The sequence below is a fragment of the Scyliorhinus torazame genome, chromosome 17 (assembly GCF_047496885.1).
Source record: "Scyliorhinus torazame isolate Kashiwa2021f chromosome 17, sScyTor2.1, whole genome shotgun sequence".
NCBI lineage: Eukaryota > Metazoa > Chordata > Chondrichthyes > Carcharhiniformes > Scyliorhinidae > Scyliorhinus > Scyliorhinus torazame.
This window is the reverse complement of record NC_092723.1, coordinates 144,009,564-144,029,336: the sequence shown is the minus strand read 5'-3', so window position 1 is coordinate 144,029,336 and position 19,773 is coordinate 144,009,564. Positions and strand designations below refer to the sequence as shown.

General features: G+C 47.0%; 1 protein-coding gene across 1 annotated transcript in view; it reads right to left on the bottom strand.

Annotated features, from left to right (window-relative positions):
* Positions 1 to 19,773, bottom strand: part of LOC140394208 (uncharacterized) — a 67,062-nt gene that overhangs the window by 4,905 nt on the left and 42,384 nt on the right. The window contains exons 2-9 of the mRNA XM_072481197.1: positions 18,334 to 18,466; positions 14,741 to 14,882; positions 14,204 to 14,349; positions 12,194 to 12,342; positions 10,660 to 10,807; positions 9,236 to 9,326; positions 7,984 to 8,062; positions 3,815 to 3,894 (exon numbers count right to left, since the gene is read on the bottom strand). Coding sequence (XP_072337298.1) covers positions 3,815 to 3,894; positions 7,984 to 8,062; positions 9,236 to 9,326; positions 10,660 to 10,807; positions 12,194 to 12,342; positions 14,204 to 14,349; positions 14,741 to 14,882; positions 18,334 to 18,391 — 893 coding nt within the window. The 5' untranslated portion in view covers positions 18,392 to 18,466. The remainder of the gene's footprint in view (positions 1 to 3,814; positions 3,895 to 7,983; positions 8,063 to 9,235; positions 9,327 to 10,659; positions 10,808 to 12,193; positions 12,343 to 14,203; positions 14,350 to 14,740; positions 14,883 to 18,333; positions 18,467 to 19,773) is intronic.

Sequence of the window (19,773 nt, the reverse complement as noted above, 5' to 3'; positions counted from 1 at the left end):
GGTTGATGTGTGGAAATGTGATTTTGTGGCTATAACAGAGACCTGACTCAAAGGAGGACAGGACTAGGTGCCAAATATTTCTCGATCCAAGGTAATCAGGAAAGATAAGAGAGGGAGGATTGGTAGTATTGATTAAGCAGAGTGTTGCAGTGCTGGGGAGAGAGTGTATCCCACAGGGGTCATGGACAGAATCCATTTGGCTCAAGCTAAGGAACAAAAAAGGTGCAATCACATGGCTTGGTGTAGTTTATAGGCCACCAACTAGCAGAAAGGATGTAGAGAAACAAATCTGTGGGGAAATTACAGACAGAATTATGGAGTAGTTATAATGGAGAATTGAATTATCTGAATATAGACTGGGAGAGTATTAGTGGAAAGGGAAAACAGCAGCAAGAGTTCATGGAGTGTCTTCAGTAAAGTTTTTTTCAACCTTATGTTTCTTGTCCAATGAGGAAGGAGGTATTACTAAATCTGGTTCTTTGAAACGATGCAGCGCAAGTGGATCAAGTGTCAATAGGAGAACATTTAGGGAACAGTGAACTTTGCATCATAAGGTTTAGGCTGACTATAGAAAAAGACAAAGAGCAATCTAGAGTAAGAATAATTAAGTGAGGGGAAGCTAATCAATCTCTCCTTGACATTCAATGGTATTACCATCACTGAATGCCCAACTATCTACATCCTGGAGGCTTACCATTGACCAGAAACTGAACTGGACCAGCCATATAAATACTGTGGCTGCCAAGTAGGTTAGAGGCTAGGCATCCTGCGGCGAGTAACTCACCTCCGGACTCCATAGAACCATAGAATTCCTACAGTGCAGAAGGAGGCTGTTCGGTCCATCGAGTCTGCACCGACCCTCTGATGGAGTGGGCCATCTGGGCCCACTCCCCTGTCCTATCCAGTAACCCCACCTAACCTGGCATGGCCAATCCACCTAACCTGCACATCTTTGGACTGTGGGGGAAACCGGAGCACCTGGAGGAAACCCACACAGACACGGGTAGAAAGTACAAACTCCGCATATACAGTCACCCAAGGCTGGAATTGAACCCGCGTCTCTTGCTCTGTGAGGCAGCAGGGCTACCCACTCTGTCACCATTCCCCCAAAGCCTGTCCCCCATCTACAAGGCACAAGTCAGGAGTGCGATGGAAAACTCTCCAATTGCCCGGATGAGTGCAGCTCCAACTGCACTCCAGAAGCTTGACAATATTCAGAACAAAGCAGCCCACTTGATTGACATCGCTTCCATAAACATTCACCCTCTACACCACCGACACAATAGCAGCCGTGTGTCCCATCTGCAAGTGCACTACATCAACTTGCTGAGGCTCCTTAGGCAGCACCTTCCAAACCCACGACCACTACTATCTAGAAGGACAAGAGCAACAGGTACCTGGAAATGCCACCATTTGAAAGTTCCTCTCCAAGTCACTCACCATCCTGACTTGGAAATATATTGCCGTTCCTTCGCTGTCACTGGGTCAAAATCCTGGAACTCCCTCCCTAACAGCACAGTGGGTGTACCTACACTATAGGGACTGCAGGAATTCAAGAAGACAGCGCACCACCGCTATCTCAAGGGCAATTAGGGATGGGCAATGATTGCTGGCCTAACCAGCGAGACCCATATCCCGTAAAATTAACTTTTTTTAAAAATGGGCAAGGATAAATCTGGGCCGAATAAATTGGGACCAGCATTGGCAGGAAAGATTACAGCTGAACAATGGGCTACCTTCAAAGAGGAGATCGTTTGGGTACAGTTAAGGTATATTCCCTCTTCGGGGAAAGGAAGGGCAAACAAATCCAGAGACCCCTGGATGAAAAAAGAGATAGATAAAGATAAAGAAGAGATAGTGTGCTTATTTCAGATGTCAAGTGGACAGAATGGAAAATCAGGCTAAATATAAAGGTGGGGGGGGGGGTGAAAAAACAAGGAAGAGAAGCAAAAGTACAGTATGAAAAGAGACTGGCAGCTAAAATGAAAGGCAATCTCAGTCTTCTCCAGGCATATAAATAGGAAAAGGGTGGCAAAAGGAGGGGGAAGGCTGATTAGGGACCAAAAAAAGGGATTTAAGCATGAAAACAGGGGGGATTGCTGAGGTTTTAAATAATACTTTGCTTCTGTCTTTACCGAAGAATAAGTTGCTACCCAGGCCATGGTGAAAGAGGAGATAATTGAAACGTGATGTATCTAAGGATACTGAGAGAAGCGAGAGAGGAAACTGACCATCATTTTTCAGTCGTCCTTAGATTAAAGTGCCAGAGCACTGGAGATGTACAAATATGCCAAACAGGATGTCGTGGTTAGCACTGTTGCTTCACAGCACCATGGTCCCAGGTTCGATTCCCAGCTTGGGTCCACAGTCTGTGCTGAGTCTGCACATTCCCCCGGGTGCCCCGGTTTCCTCCCACAAGTCCCGAAAGACGTGCTGTTAGGCGAATTGGACATTCTGAATTCTCCCTCAGGTTCCCCCGGAATGTGGCGACTAGGGGCTTTTCACAGTAACTTCATTGCAGTGTAATGAAGGCTACTTGCGACAATAAATATTATTATTATAAATAAAGACAAGCCCAGCAACTAGGGGTGGCACGGTGGCGTAGTGAATAGCACTGCCGCCTCACGGCACAAAGGAACCGGCTGGAGTTAGCACATTCTCCCCGTGACTGCTTGGATTTCACCCCCACAACCCAAATATGTGCAGGGTAGGTGGACTGGCCACGCTAAATTGCCCCTTAATAGAAAAAAAAAGAATTGGGTCCTCTAAATTTATTTTTAAAAAGACAAGCCCAGCAACTACAGGTCAGTCACTTTAACTTTGGTGCTGGGGAAACCTCCACAAACAATAAATCGGGTCAAAATGAATAGTTACATGGACAAATATGGGTCAAAGGAAAGTCACAAATTTGTTATGGCAAAATCATGTTTACCTAACTTGCTGGAGTTTTTTGAAGGGATGACAGAAAGTGTTGATAAGGACAAACCTGTCGATGTGGTGTATGTGGACTTCCAAAGGATATTTGATTCAATGCCACACATTAGAGTTATGAACAAAGTTATACCTCATGGAATTAAAGTAGCAACATGGATACAAACCTATCTGAGCGATAACGAACAGCGACTTAATGGATGTTTTTCGGACTGTTGGAAGGTTTTAGTATAATTTCCCAGGGGTTGGTGTTGGAACCTTTGCTCTTCCTGATATACATTAACGATCTAGGTCTTGTGCATGACACAGTTTCAAAATTTACAGATGGAAGGATTGAGAACGGAGAGAGAAAAAGAAGGAGAAATGTGAAGTGAATCATTTTGGTAGGAAATACATGGAGACATTGGGCGCGATCCACCGGTCGCGTTGCATCTCCCTCAAGCACAGTGTGACCGGTGAATGCTGGGAGAGCCCTCTCGCGGGTTTCCCAGAAGTCTTCACGCCTCGCGGGATCCACCCAAGTCCCGCGAGGCATGCAAGTCAGGATCCCGGCCAGAAATGGCGGGACCAAACGGCGCACGCCAAAGCCAGTTTTAAGGGAAGTTCAGAGGAGCAATGCTAATATCAAGATCAATACAAACAGGAGGTGACAGCAAGAGTGAGATTAGAAAGCAGAGGTGAGAGTGTGATCACTAATTGGATGACAAGTTTTTAATGTATCCTGGGTGACTTCATCCAGGTTAATCCAACTCAGAGTTACTTTAACAAATTAAGTGATGTAAATCAGATTCCATTATATAAGTAAGTTCTATTGATGGCATTTGAATGGACTGCAAACTCAACAGGGATTCGATTAATCATTTATGAAGCTAACCCTACTCACCATGGCAGCTCATCGGTGCATGATACCTTCTCCACTTCGCAATTGTCAAGCTTATGTTCAATGAAAACATGTCCAGATTTCTGATTCAGAAAAAAAAAAAATTTTAGGCTCAAAGTTTGGGATAATTGGACAAACACAAATCCCAATTTCATTACATTTATCTCTGATCATCATGCGGCAAACATTTATCTCTGATAATCAATAGTATATGGCCAAGAGGACACAGAATGCTCCTCTCATTGTTCCCAAGGTCTAAATACACCATCCAGCACTCACAGTTCTTTCATTCTTCTTCACTACTGGATTCAAAGTACTGTTAGTGAAGGAGGAACTGACAGTGGGATGAAATGGAGGAGCTGGCATCTGAAAGTGATGTGCGAGTATGTATACGTGTGCATGTGTTTGTGTGTGTGTGTTTGTGTTGCCTCCCGGGTGCCAGGGTCCATGACACCTCGGACCGTGTTTTCAGAATCCTTAAAGGGGAGGGGGTGCAGTCGCAAGTCGTGGTACACATCGGTACCAACGACATAGCTAAGAGAAGGGATGGGGATTTAAAACAGGAATTTAGGGTGCTAGGGTGGAAGCTGAGAGCAAGGACAAACCATTTTGTCACCTCTGGTTTGGTGCCGGTGCCACGTGCTAGTAAGGTGAGGAACAGGGAGAGTGCAGATAAACACGTGGCTGCAGTGATGATGTAGGAGGGAGGGTTTCAGGTAAGTGGATAATTGGAGCACATTCTGGGGAAGGTGGGACCTGGACAGACAGGACAGTTTGCACCTGAACCAGAGGGGCACCAATATCCTGGGAGGGAAATTTGCTACAGCTCTTCGGGGGGGTTTAAACTAATTTGTCAGGGGGCTGGGAAAAGTCCAGAAGCCAGTGTCGAGAGTAGTGAGGTACTGGGGAGGGTATCAAGGTCGCAGGAGTGTACCGGCAGACAGAAAGGTGGGTTGAAGTGTGTCTACTTCAATGCAAAGAGCATCCGGAATAAGGTAGGTGAACTTGGAGCGTGGATTGGCACTTGGGACTACGATGTTGTGGCCATTACGGAGACATGGTTAGAACAGGGACAGGAAAGGATGTTGGAAGTTCGGGGGTATAGATGTTTCAGTAAGAGTAGGGAAGGTGGTAAAAGAGGTGGAGGAGTAGCATTGTTAATCAAGTATAGTTTAACCGCTGCAGAAAGGCAGTTTGAAGGGGATCTGCCTACTGAGGTAATGTGGGCTGAAGTTCGAAATAGGAAAGGAGCAGTCCATTGTAATAATAATAATAAACGCTTATTGGCACAAGTAGGCTTCAATGAAGTTACTGTGAAAAGCCCCTAGTCGCCACATTCCAGCGCCTGTTCGGGGAGACTGGTACGGGAATTGAACCCGCGCTGCTGGCTTTGTTCTGCATTACAAGCCAGCTGTTTAGCCCACTGTGCTAAACCAGCCCCTTTGTTAGGAGTTTTCTATAGGCCCCCAAATAGTAATAGAGATGTGGAGGAAGAAATTGTAAAACAGATTATGGATAGGTGTGGAGGTCTCAGGGTAGTTGTCATGGGTGATTTTAACTTTCCAAATATTGATTGGAACCTCTATAGGTCGAACAGTTCGGATGGGGCAGTTTTTGTACAGTGTGTGAAGGAGAGTTTCCTGACACAATATGTGGATAGGCCGACAAGAGGTGGGGCCACATTGGATTTGGTACTAGGTAATGAACCGGGCCAAGTGTTAGATTTGTTTGTGGGAGAGCACTTTGGAGAGAATAGTGACCACAATTCGGTGTGTTTCACTATTGCAATGGAGAGGGATAGGGCCATACGGCAGGGCAAAGATTATAATATAGGGGAGGGGTAATTATGATGCGATTAGGCAAGAATTGGGGGCATAAGATGAGAACAGAAACTGTCAGGGAAAGGCACAAATGAAAAGTGGAGCTTGTTCAAGGAACAAATACTGCGTGTCCTTGATAAGCATGTCCCTGTCAGGCAGGGAGGAAATGGCCGTGTGAGGGAACCATGGTTCACAAAAGAGGTTGAATGTCTTGTCAAGAGGAAAAAGGAAGAGTATGTAAGGATGAGAAAACAAGATTCAGTAGGGTCGCTTGAGGGCTACAAGATAGCAAGGAATGAGCTGAAAAAAGGGCTTAGGAGAGCTAGGAGGGGGCATGAGAAGTCCTTGGCGGGTCGGATCAAGAAAAACCCCAAGGTTTTTTTACTCTTATGTGAGAAATAAAAGAATGACCAGGGTGAGGGTAGGGCCGGTCAAGGACAGTAGTGTGAACTTGTGTATGAAGTCAGAAGAAATAGGAGAGGCGTTGAATGAATACTTTTCTTCAGTGTTCACAAAGGAGAGGGGCCATGTTTTTGAGGATGAGAGTGTGATTCAGGCGGGTAGGCTGGCGGAAGTAGATGTTCTGAGGAAGTATGTATTAGCAATTTTGAAAAATTTGAGGGTCGACAAGTCCCCTGGGCCAGGTGGGATAAACCCAAGGATTTTTTGTGAGGCAAGGGATGAGATTGCAGAGCCTTTGGCTTTGATCTTTGGGTCCTCGTTGTCCACGGGGATAGTGCCAGAGGACTGGAGAGCTTAATCCGGGATAGTCAACACGGATTCGTGAAGGGTAGGTCTTGCCTCACAAATTTGATTGAATTCTTTGAGGAGGTAACTAAGTGTGTAGATGAAGGTAGAGCAGTTGATGTCGTATACATGGATTTTAGTAAGGTGTTTGATAAGGTTCCCCATGGTCGGCTCATGAAGAATGTAAGGAAGTGTGGGATAGAGGGAAATTTGGCCAATTGGATAAGTAACTGGCTATCACATAGAAGACAGAGGGTGGTGGTGGATGTAAAATTTTCAGACTGGAAACCAGTTACCAGCGGTGTACCACAGGGATCAGTGCTGGGTCCTCTGCTATTTGTGATTTTTATCAATGACTTGGAGGAGGGGACTGAAGGGGGGGGCAGTAAATTTGCTGATGACACCAAGATTGGTAGAGTAATGGATGAGGTGGAGGGCTGGTGTAGGCTGCAAAGAGACATTGATAGGATGCAGAGCTGGGCCGAGAAATGGCAGATGGTGTTTAACCCTGATAAGTGCGAGGTGATTCATTTTGATAGAAAACATTTGAATGCGGATTACAGGGTCAACGGCAGGGTTCTGAGGAATGTGGAGGAACAAGAGATCTTGGGGTTCATGTCCACAGATCTCTGAAGGTTGCCACTCAAGTGGATAGAGCCGTGAAGAAGGCTTATAGTGCGTTAGCGTTTATTAACAGGGGGCTTGCCTTTAAGAGCCGCGGGGTTATGCTGCAACTATACATGACCCTGGTGAGACCACATTTGGAGTATTGTGTGCAGTTCTGGTCACCTCATTATAGGAAGGAAATGGAAGCATTGGAAAGGGTGCAAAGGAGATTTACCAGGATGCTGCCTGGTTTGCAGGATAGGACTTATGAGGAAAGGTTGAGGGAGCTAGGGCTTTTCTCTTTGGAGCGGAGGAGGATGAGCGGCGACTTAATAGAAGTTTATAAATAATGAGGGGGATAGATAGAGTGGACATTCAGAGACTATTTCCTCGGGTGGATGTAGCTGTTACAAGGGGACATAACTATAAGATTCAGGGTGGGAGATATAGGAGGGATGTCCGAGGTAGGTCCTTTACTCAGAGAGTGGTTAGGGTGTGGAATGGACTGCCTGCTGTGATGGTGGAGTCGGACACTTTAGGAACTTTCAAGCGGTTATTGGATAGGCACATGGAGCACACCAGAATGACAGGGAGTGGGATAGCTTGATCTTGGTTTCGGACAATGCTCGGCACAACATTGAGGGCCGAAGGACCTGTTCTGTGCTGTACTGTTCTATGTTCTAAGTGCGCATTCACGTGTGTTACACATGTCCGCATGTATGCTTACATGTGCACGTGTGTATGCATATACACACGTGCATTTATGTGTACATGTGTATTTGTATGCATGCCTGTGTATGTGCTTGCATGTGCACGCACATGTGTGTATGCGTGTGCTGAGGTATTGGAAATTGGGGCAGGCTATCTGCATGATGAAGGAGCTGGTATCTGAGAGTGTGACAGGGTGTGCACGTCAGACAGAGAGACAGATAACTTGGAGTGAGACTTTCTAAAATCACGAAGCTAACCAGATTTCAAATAAACTAATGATTGTAATACCTGGAACTTGTCAAAGCTTTCCTTACATAGGGCACTCTTCCGAGGTGAAGGAATATTCTCCCACCAGTTCTTTTTTGCTCTGTAAAGAAATGAGAAAGGCATTAATCTGGGAATCTCCAAGCAATAGCAGTGATCTCCCCGTCTCCCTCCTCCGCACGGTCTCTCTCAGCTGATCCTATAGAGGGAACGTTCTCCCCATCCTAAAACAGCATGGGAAATGAGGGATGATCCAATGATTTCCTGCTCTTTCATACCTCCTGGTATGAAATGGTCCCCATTTCCAGATTGACAGTGGGGAATTGGTTTCAACCAAGTATGTGGGGCTGGATTCTCCGCAGCCCCATGCCGAAATCGCGGCCGGCGCAGGGACGGAGAATACACTTTCACGCTGTAATCGGGTCCGGGTATTCTCCAGGCCCCGAAAATCGCCGTGACCGCGGAGTACGGCGCTTGGCCAGGTGCCCATTGCCAGAGGCCCGCCCAGACATCCTCCACTCCCAACTGGCTGAGTTTCCGACGGCGTGGAACTAACCACCTATTGCCGGTCGGGATGCTGGCGTGGTGGCTGTGGACTCAGTCCGCGGCCGCCCTGGTCGAGCGCCGGGGGATTGGAGGCCAGGGGCGGGCCTTATAGGCGGTCGGGGTTTAGATCTGCCGGGTTAGCTGCTCGGGCACGCCGCCAACCAGGGGGATGGGAGGGGGGGGGGGGGGGGGGTTATCCCATTTCTTGGTGTGGAGTCCGCCATGGAGCTCGGCGCGGCAGCTGGGGGCCGCAGCCATGCGCATGCCCGGACTCCGAACCGGAAGTGCGGAGGCCGTTTAGCTGCGGGAATTACTCCAGGTCCCTGCTAGCCCCCTGCAGGGCATTGAATTAGTCCAAGCTTTTAATAGGAATTTCGGGAGTAAAACTCCACCATTTTGACGCCAGCGTGGGGACATAGCCTCATTTTGGGAGAATCCAGCCCGTGCTTTCTCATCAGACACCAGCAACAAGTGAAATCAAACAATTTTCTGGGCCCCTTTAATATTTCTACACATGGAAAACAATTTTTGCTGGGACACTGGGTGGCGGGATTTGGAGGGGTGGTGGGATTGGGAGGCAAGATTTATTTTTCCACCCAGGCTGATAAGATCAGCTAACTCGGCACAGACTGTGGAAGGAAATTACTGCACTGTAGAGCTTAGGGATCTGTGTCTAACCCCTGTGCAGAGGGTGTTTTAACTCTGTGTGTACAGTTTGAAAATCACTTACAACTTGAAACCGAAGAAGCTGAGAACCACAGCTAAAAGGACGCTGATGGAAACTAGGACAAATAATGCAGGTGAAATCAAGTCAGAGGAACCTAAATGGAAAAGAAAATAATTAAAATAGGTCATTGTGAAGGATGTTCTCATGGAGGTTATTTGGCCCATCGGGTCTTGCACCGATCCTTCGAAAGAGCACGCTACCCATGTCCACTCATCAGTCCACCCCACCTTATCCCTGTTACCCTATTACCTAACCTGCACATCCCTGGACACGAAGGGACAATTTAGCATGGCCAATCCACCAAACCTGCATGTCTTTGGACTGTGGGAGGAAACCGGAGCACCCGCAGGAAACCCACACAGTCATGGAGAGAAAATGCAAACTCCACACAGTCACCCAAGGCCAGAATTGAACCCGGGTCTCTGGTGCTTTGAGGCAGCAGTGCTAACCGCTATGCCACCGTGCCGCCTGCGTTTGTGAGAGGACTAGAACAGCTCTTCAGGATTAAAGTGATAGCAAACATACAAAAATGGGCCATTAAACAGCCATTTTTGAACAGCCTGGGCTGCGGGTGGTGAAAACACTCGGGACTCTCCGGAAAACATTGAGTAACATGATCACAATGCTGACTCATACCCTTCACCACTTCTCGGAAAGGTTTAAAAAAAAGACTTGGCCTGTCTCATTGATTCGCCAACTAACAGGAAATGCTTTCTCTCAGCTTGTTTCAAAGAATTGACAGTAGCTGCTGGAAATATGGCTTTAGTGTGTACACAGACATTCCTCAACAGGTTTCGGCAAGCTTGAAGATTTTTAAGGAAAAATTCCATTAACAAAATTTGAATGTTGAAAGTTCCTGAGGGCGTCTTGGATTACAAAGAATGGCAATAGAGAAACAGGCCATCCAGCCCAAGCTGTCTGTACTGGTATTTAGGCTCCACACAAACAGTATCTGAAACACTGAACCCATATCACTTTATTCCCCTTTCCTTTGACCACATGTCTAACTTATTATGAAATACCTTCACGCCCAGAGTCTTCAGTGAGCTCTGTTGATTTTCAGTGGAGATCCTGCTGGATCTGGAATCCACTCAACATTGACCTCAATGGCTCCACCTTACTTTTTGCAAGTTGCCGGGAAAACCATGACCACAGGGGTAGGTTGCTGAGGGGTGAGCTGTATCCCTTTCAGCAGGGGTTATGGACAGGGTTTTCTGATCATTCCCACCGGTGGGATCGTCCGGGCCCCCCCCCCCCAACTGTGAAACCCCATCGCGGGTCCCCTGACGGCAGAGGGTGCAAACAACGGAAGACCCGGTTGACAGAGCGTGGGACTGGAAGATCCTGCCGCCAGCCAATCGAGGACTGCCTCTGCCCCCGCGGGGCTCAGTGGGTGGGCACAATTGACCTTTTACTTTTACACTTACCGTAAGACCACACACATATGGGGCTCCAGTCACTCCACACCCCAGCATAATTTGGTAACGGTTTGGAGCGAATCTTTATGTGGTAGATGTATCCAGGATCCAGCACGGATTGCAGGACCAGTATTTTCTGGTTCGTTGTGTTAATCATCTATATCAAATTTAAGAACAGCAGAAACTGAGGAAACCTCAAACCGCCAATATCAAAACAGATCTCACTCCATCCTCAGCATGTACATTCATTTACACAATTAACAAAGTTTGTTTTCTTTCATATCCCAACTGCTTCTTTCCCTGGTGGAGCCTCTCACCTACAATAAACAGCCTTAAAATTATACTCCAAACTGAAGGCACCAAATCAGCCCTTTCTAATTTACCTTCTGGGAGTGAATTTTCCTGTCACCGCCAACGTTTAATTCTGGTTTCCATCTTAATTCCACCAAAGGTACATCTACGAACGAGAGAAATCCTGAGGAAATTCACCGTCCACAGTTTGTTTTTGAAAGAAAAGTGACTGCGATTTGCTTATAATTGGGGGGGGAGCGGGTAAAGTGACCAGTGGGGATATATTCCACTAGTGATCGTCAGTTACATATCAAAAGGTTTCTCACAATGCCTACTCCTCCCTCAAAAGGCCAGAATCACCCCTTTATGGCATTTTCAACATCTTGTGGTAAACCAAACATTGGACATTTACTCTTTACCTGAATTTCCAAATATAAAAAGCAACAGGGAAATTCCCAATAGCCCCCACCCCAAACCTGATATTTTTCATGGGTTCAAACCTCTCCTTGATCAGTCCACTATGCTAACAATTTGTCTGAGCCCAGAGACAAAACAACACCCCAGCCTATTTACCACATGTTGGTTTTATCACACATCCTCATATGTCCTTCTGCAACATTTAAACCTTCCAAAAGGTTGTGGTTTAGGGTGGAAAGTTCCACCGAGTTTTCCGTTATCCACTGTAACAGTGAGGCACAGAATTAATGGAGAAACGAAGGGGAGAATCCCCTTCACCTCCAAGACCAAGTTTCCAAGAGGATTTATTAAACAGGAAATGAATCCAGGAAGAATACTGCCTTGAAGTATCAAAGACAAGAAAACAGCTGCACTAAACCAGAGCACGCACAAGGGGTTGAATATTAACCTTATAATGCAGATTTGCTGGCTTCTCTACATGTCCCTAATGGCTGTCTTTTCCCAATAGTCCATCTGAGGCTAAGAGATTGTTTTGAAATTTGACTGAGGCAGACAAAATTTAAGCACCAATGCTGAAACTCAAACATAGCTGCTAATTAAGCATAGCATGTGAAACTTTCAACTTCAGTGAGGGTTCAAAGCAAGCAAATTGTTTCAAGTTTTGTTCTCTTCACATGAAAGTCTTGCAAAAGACTCAAAGGAGGGGCACAATAAAGACCCATGGTAGGCTTAGAGATAGGCTAAACTCTAAACTTTGAAGACATTTGATTATAAGGACCAGTGAACAAATTTAAAACAGCTCAAGAGGAGGTAGGCCTGAAGTTGGGATGCAAACCTTCCAGTTTCCTCCTGTTCTCATGTAAGCGACTTGATACTCCAGATTGTTTTTAATATTTTTGTCCTTGTAATCATCAACCCAGACCAGGAACTGCTCGTTGTTTTCTGAAGTGTTTATCTTGAGGGTGTGCGGAGCCAAGGGTTTGACTGGAAAAAATGTTTCAATAATTTAGGGAACGTCACAGTATTCTAACTGAACACAAGCAAAGCGCTGGACAAGAAAACCCCATTCTACTCTGTGGCGATAGACAGTCTGCAAAAACCACTGACTTTACCCACAAACTTAGAGGGAACAAGTCAGTTAAAATAAGGATTCTACTCCACCTAGTCCCATCTCCTGATATGATCACTCAACCCGAAGTCCTATCCATTCGCTCCCAGAGGTCCCATAACCTGATATCTCAGCTGGTCCAGTATCCTGGATGAAGGATGGGGAGATTAGCTAAGGTTTCAGTTCTTGTTTAGCTTCTAGTGACCCCCGAGTAAGTTTCAAGTGTGTTTTTTCATTGGGTGGAGATATCGCAGTGGCAATTTGCCCTTGAAAGCCTTTGAAAATCCCACAAGAGATCCCATAACAAGGGGGCCACAAATGAAAGAAAGGGGGAAGGGTGAGAGAGACTGCCGGGGACCAATTAATCTTTTAGATTTTTGCCTCTTATAATGTTTTTCTTTTTAAATTTAGAATACCCAATTCATTTTTTCCAATTAAGGGGTAATTTAGCGTGGTGAATTCACCTAGCCTGCACATCTTTGGGTTGTGGGGACGAAACCCACGCAAACATGGGGAGAATATGAAAACTCCACATGGACAGTGACCCAGAGACAGAATTGAACCTGTCACCTCGGCACCGTGAGGCAGCAGTGCTAACCCACTGCCCCACCATGCTGCCCGCCTCTTATTAATGTTAATGTTATATTGGCTTAGTGAATTAACATTCCATTTTAACTTCTCAAAATGATTTTTAACCATATTTATTTGTTGGGTAATTGTGCAGTATGTTGTAATTAAAGATAGACCTGGTATATAACCTAATTTGCAATAGTGGGTTGATTAGCACTCTCAAAATAACCGAGGAACCATTTTGTGTTCCTTAATGTAGCAAAAATAGTAACTGCCTGATTAAAATTTTCCAGCACATTAGTTGTGACCTCAAGTCTGCAGAAGGTGATGGCTTTTTGTGTGTAGAAGTATGTGTGTGCGCGTCAGTTATTTTGCAAGAAAGGTTTTGTTGCTATCCATTTTATGCCTTCTGCTTCCTTGTGCCAACTTAATACGATGCAGTCCAGGATATTAATGTGCTGTGGCATTAAGTTCAATGGAGGGTGATGGTTATGGGGTATTGATGAATTCTTCTAATATTGCTTATGTAAGAGTCCAAATAGTCCATATGTCATTCAAATATCTATAATATTACATGGGAAACTTTTTTAAAACACTCTCTTTCCACTCAGCCATGCATATGTTCACAACTGTTGGGCATATTTCTTACCCATAGCTGTGTCTCTGATTTGAAGAAAAAATTCGGAAAAAATTCATTGTTGAATTCCATGGTGCTTTTTGTTAAAACTAAGTGCAGTACGTGGATTATAGCTTCATCTGGTCTGTCAGGCTGTGAAACTGTATTAAAGGTATTTTGGACAGTCAGCATATCTCTGTCTATTTATATGTTGTGAACAGAATTTCAACATCTATTGTAAGAAGTATGGCATTGATGAATACACAAGGGAGTTAGCTACTCCTATAAAGTGCTATTGTGTTGAATGTAACTATGGTGTCTGTGTGGGTTTCCTCCGGTGCTCCGGGTTCCTCCCACAGTCCAAAGATCATAGAACATACAGTGCAGAAGGAGGCGCGAAGCCAAACCAATCTACGTCGCATGAAAGCACGAATGATCATACAAAAGGTGCACTGGAAAGAAAGTTTAATCCCTGCAGGCGGCACATGAATAATAACTCATTGGGGGATGTCTAGAACTGCACCCGCATGCTGAACCAGGAACCCACTTACTGGTCTGTGACGGTTTAACGGTTTTGGAGAGTAACACAATTCCTTTGAAGATGACCTTAATTTCATATATGGCAGTAAACACCAACGCCTGTGTTATGATACTGCTTTGACAAATTGATCCGGGAAGCGTTTTAATATCCTTTACCCTGAAAAATAGAAAGAAAGAGGCTTATATTTTGAATTCTTGATTTGATTTTGATTTCCAGTTCTTCCTGTGCCAGTCCCAGAAATGTCTAACTTTGCTAGTGTTTTTGGGAATGCTCCTGGTGACCGATTTGTGGGAGAAGTTTATGGGGTGCAGATATCACCTTCAATGGGGGATGGTCTCACCTGTTACACAGAAACATGCAATCCAAAAGTAGTTATCAAACAAGGGTTCAGGTGCTGACCTTTGTCCTCATTTACCCGAGGCACCATCATTTCATATTGGGTTCTTTTCATAGTATTTCTGCCTGTCCATTCTTACTCCTCTGCCCCCTTTCATTCTCATCAACACAGGATTGTGCAAGATGTGCAGGTAAAAATATGTTCACTTACTCATCGGTCATTTTCACCAACGTATATTGCAGTCTGTAGTCAGTTGAGCAGTTTGTGTTTGGATCTACATTCCAGGTGCAGATAATTTCCTTGAGATAGTCATTGTAACACTCAAGATGCTTTGGTTGGCTGTCACCTTCAGCTGTAAATTAGTAATATGCATCAATCATATCCTGTTCCCACTCAGTTGTCAAGTTGCACAAGTTAAGAATTAGCAAGAATGCAACTATGTCAGGATGATGTGAGGGAAGTGTGGAGCACAGGACAGCACTAACCAGAACGTCACATTTTGTCAACAGCATAACTGAACAAGGAAAGGGAAAGGTATAGCAGGCTTGGTTTCCAGATCTTCTTACCGTGATGGCTTTGTTAATAGTTGTACAGTTCAGTCTGCACAGCCAGAATTCAGCTGATCGCTCTCAAGAGTGACTGTTAAGGTTGCCTATAACATTGTAATTTTAGTTTTTAAACTTACTTTTTGGATGTAGAGCCAAGAGAAGCAGTTGTGTGGGTTTGGGGTGTGAGTAGGAGATTGGATTACAGTGGGTGACCCACACGGAGGGTAAGATCACTATAGACATGATGGGCTAAATGACCTGTTTCAGCGCTGGATTGTTCTATGGATTAGTGTTTCCCAATCACTATCACGTTGTTCTTGCTAGAACATGCTTGCTTTTGCAGGTTCTGTGAGGAAAGAGTCAGACTTGGGTGGTGGTGTCTGTACTTAACTCAATAACCCGAGAACACTCACTATCACTGAACATGGGCAGAATGGGCACTCGATTGAGCTGTCCAGTGGGGAATTGATCAGAACGAGGGGCGAAATTCTCCCCCAAATGGCGCGGAAATGACATCCCCGGGCGGCGCATGCGCAGTGGGGAGAGTCTCTTCCGCCTCCGCCATGATGGAGGCCGTTGCGGAGGCAGAAGGGAAAGAGTGCCCCCACGGCACAGGACCACCCGCGGATCGGTGGGCCCCGATCGCGGGCCAGGCCACCGTGGGGGCAGCCCCCGGGGTCAGATCGCCCCGCGCCCACCCCAGGACCCCGGAGCCCGCCCACGCCGCCTTGTCCCGCCGGTAAATACGTAAATAGCGGGTCGGAGAATGGCCGTTGGCCGCCGTGAATCCCGCCCCCGCCGGTTGCCGAAGTCTCCGGTACCGGAGATTGGGCGGTGGCGGGAATCGGGCCGCGCCGGTTGGTGGGCCTCCCCGCTCAATTCTCCGGCCCGGATGGGCCAAAGTCCCGCCGAGAAATTGCCTGTCCCGCCGGCGTAAAGTAAAGTAGGTATTTACCGGCGGGACAAGGCGGCGTGGGCGGGCTCCGGGGGGGGGGGGGGGGGGCGCGGGGCGATCTGACCCCGGGGGGTGCCCCCCGGGGTGGCCCGCAATTGGGGCCCACCGATCCGCGGGCGGGCCTGTGCCGTGGGGGCACTCTTTCCCTTCCGCCTCCGCAACGGCCTCCACCATGGCGGAGGCGGAAGAGACTCCCTCCACTGCGCATGCGCGGGAAACTGTCAGCGGCCGCTGACACTCCCGCGCATGCGCCGCCCGGGGATGTCATTTCCGCGCCAGCTGGCGGGGCAACAAACGCCGTTTCCGCCAGCTGGCGGGGCGGAAATCCCTCCGGCACCGGCCTAGCCCCTCAATGTCGGGGCTCGGCCTCCAAAGATGCGGAACATTCCGCACCTTTGGGGCGGCGCGATGCCTGTCTGATTGGCGCCGTTTTGGGCGCCAGTCGGCGGACATCGCGCCGTTGGGGGAGAATTTCGCCCACCTACTTTAATTTACGTCGGCGGGACAGGCAATTTCTCGGCGGGACTTCGGTCCATCAGGGCCGGAGAATCGAGCGGGGGGGCCCGCCAACCGGCGCGGCCCGACTCCCGCCCCCGCCCAATATCTGGTACCGGTGACTTCGGCAACCGGCAGGGGCGGGATTCACGGCGGCCAACGGCCATTCTCCGACCCGCTGGGGGGTCGGAGAATGACGCCCCTGGAGTCAGCACAAGAGGGGGGAAGTTGTAACCTCAATCTCCCAAAGCAGAAAGCTGAGGGCTGTGAGAAGCTCAATAGATCTGGCACTGAGGGTTAAGGGGTGAAAGTCAGAGATGGTGTGATGCATCTTAATGGCAAAACAGTGAGCTTACAGAAAATGTAAAGTGCACAGGGCATTGTACTGAGAAACTTCCGTTATTTGCACTCTGCCTTTTGCTCTTTCTGTTTATCCTTCTAAATTTCCACTGGTAAAACTTTGCATAGGATGTTGAAAGCACGGGTTGATTCCTAGCTATCTGATCTTCAGCCCCTTGCTTCCAGTTATTGTAATACCTCCGCCAAGGCCAGACTTCATACAAAACTCTTTGTTCATTTGAACAACAAAAAGAACCCTTGCCGTGGTGTATAATGCTTGCATCCGAGCATCCGAGCCCAGGGACCATCGGGAACCCCAGTCCGGATCTGGGTTGCGTGTTTTAAACTCCCGCCGAATGGTTCCTATTGGGTGAGCCTCTGCCCACTCAATAGGGGAACTCATACTCCACAAATCCCATGGGGAATTCAATCGATGATCCCCCATGGCCTTCGTGGTCGGCATAACAGTTGTAATACCCCAGTAGTTACCCACAAATGGTGGGTCTGACACACAGACCCTGGTAAGCCCCATCCTAACACAGCCATCTGGAATAATCCCTTACCTTAAGAGTCCTAGAGGTCTACAGCACAGAAAAGGCCCTTCTACCATAGAATTCTATCATAGTAGGGCTCTCCAGTATCTATCAGATCCTCCTGCTCAGAGGGGGTGGGAGGCATTCCTCCAATAGCTGGAAGTTGCCCACTTCATAGGTACTGAAGATTTTGGTCTCACCATAATTTACTGGTTAAGAGATAGCCCTCGAATTATTCCCCCCACAACCCTCCACACCCCAATTCCCAACAAGGTTTTACAGGCCGACTGGGAAGTAGACTGAGTTTAGGAGGAACTTCTTCACCCAAAGGGTTGTGAATCTATGGAATTCCTTACCCAGTGAAGCAGTAGAGGCTCCTTCATTAAATGTTTTTAAGATAAAGATAGAGTTTTTTGAAGAATAAAGGGATTAAGGGTTATGGTGTTCGGGCCGGAAAGTGGAGCTGAGTCCACAAAAGATCAGCCATGATCTCATTGAATGGCGGAGCTGGCTCGAGGGGCCAGATGGCCTACTCCTGCTCCTAGTTCTTATGTTCATTCTTTGGCTACAGTGGACACAGCTACCACCTGCTCACTTGGAACTTGGTGGGGAGGGGGGGGTGGGGGGAGAGGGGAGGGGGTTGGGGATAGAACAGGCAGCACTGCGCAGGAAATTCATGAACCTTTTGAACCTTATTGTATGCTGTGGTCCTTCCAGGGAAAGTGTCTTTACGAAAAGGGTTTAGAAAACTGTTTTGGGGGGCAGAGAAAAGTTATGTTCCATTTCATTATGGTGATGTGCAGTACAAACAATATATATGTTTCTTTATCACGTTGGCTAATGATTCAAAGTTTGGCCAAACACAATGTCCTCTTAAGTCACATAGAAACATTGTGTTTTTAATATGTGTTACCAATCATAACAGTTACTCACCTGGATAAAGTCCAAAGCCAAGTATAAACAAACACCAAATCACTGAAATACAGCTCATTCTGTAGCCACTCCTGATATCCCAGTCTAGTTCGGGATGAAAATAACTCCAGCGACTTGCAGGTAACTGATCATTCTGTAAGGAAGGATACATTGTGTAAGTGACCTGTCACTGTCCAGGGAACCCATAAGGTACTTGCTTGCAAGCTGTTCCACCATGGAAACCATCATAACCAAGTCCACCACCAACATATCACTGGACAGCGACTGGGAACAGAAGCCCCAGCTGAACGCTCTGTCTCACTCCGGTTGCAGGTCTAAGGTTAGCTGCCTCTACCCCAGGATGTTGTGGAGTTCGAGTCCTTGAACATTTTCAAGGCTGAGATCGATACTTTTTTAATCAGTAGGAGAATTAAGGGTTATGGATCAAGGCAGGAAAGTGGGTGTTAGATCAGCTTTAATCTTATTAAATGTCAGAGCAGGTTCGAAGGGCTGAATGGTTTACTCCTGTTCCTATTTCAGATGGTTAACTGATATTGCCGATTCAAGCACAGACTGGACACAGAGCGCATACCATACTCAAATATAACTGAACCCAGCAAAACCTTTGCCCATTTGGTATATACTGCTGGTATTTTGTCACTTGTCCTGACCTGCACCTGGTTTTAACCCCTCACTCCTCACCGTGAGCGAGATAGAATCATAGAATTTACAGTGCAGAATGAGGCCATTCGGCCCATCGAGTCTGCACCGGCCCTGACAGAGAGCACCCTACTGAAGCCCACGTATCTACCCTATCCCAGTAACCCCCACTTAACATTTCTTTTTGGACACTAAGGGCAATTTAGCATCTAATCCGCACATCTTTGGGCAGCACAGTAGCACAAGTGGATAGCACTGTGGCTTCTCAGCGCCAGGGTCCCAGGTTCGATTCCCCGCTGGGTCACTGTCTGTGCAGAGTCTGCACGTTCTCCCCGTGTCTGCGTGGGTTTCCTCCGGGTGCTCCGGTTTCCTCCCACAGTCCAAAGACGTGCCGGTTAGTGGATGGGCCATGCTAAATTGCCCTTAGTGTCCAAAAAGGTTAGGAGGGGTTATTGGATTACAGGGATAGGGTGGAAGTGAGAGCTTAAGTGGGTCAGTGCAGACTCGATGGACCGAATGGCCTCCTTCTGCACTGTATGTTCTATGTCATTTGTTATGTTCTAGGTGTAACATAAGCGGCTTCCTTGTGGTGCACTTGACAAAGGAAAGTTCAGACGTGGACATAACTTAAACACGTTTATTAAACTATTTACACTTCTATTGCTCGGGTTCGACACTACTGCTAATCCTACTATAGCTACCCAGACTGACTAAACATTTGCTGCAATCCACGTGGTGGGAGTAATATTGAATCAACCCTGCGTCTCTACTCACTGACTGTCTTCACTCGAAAGAGGCAGG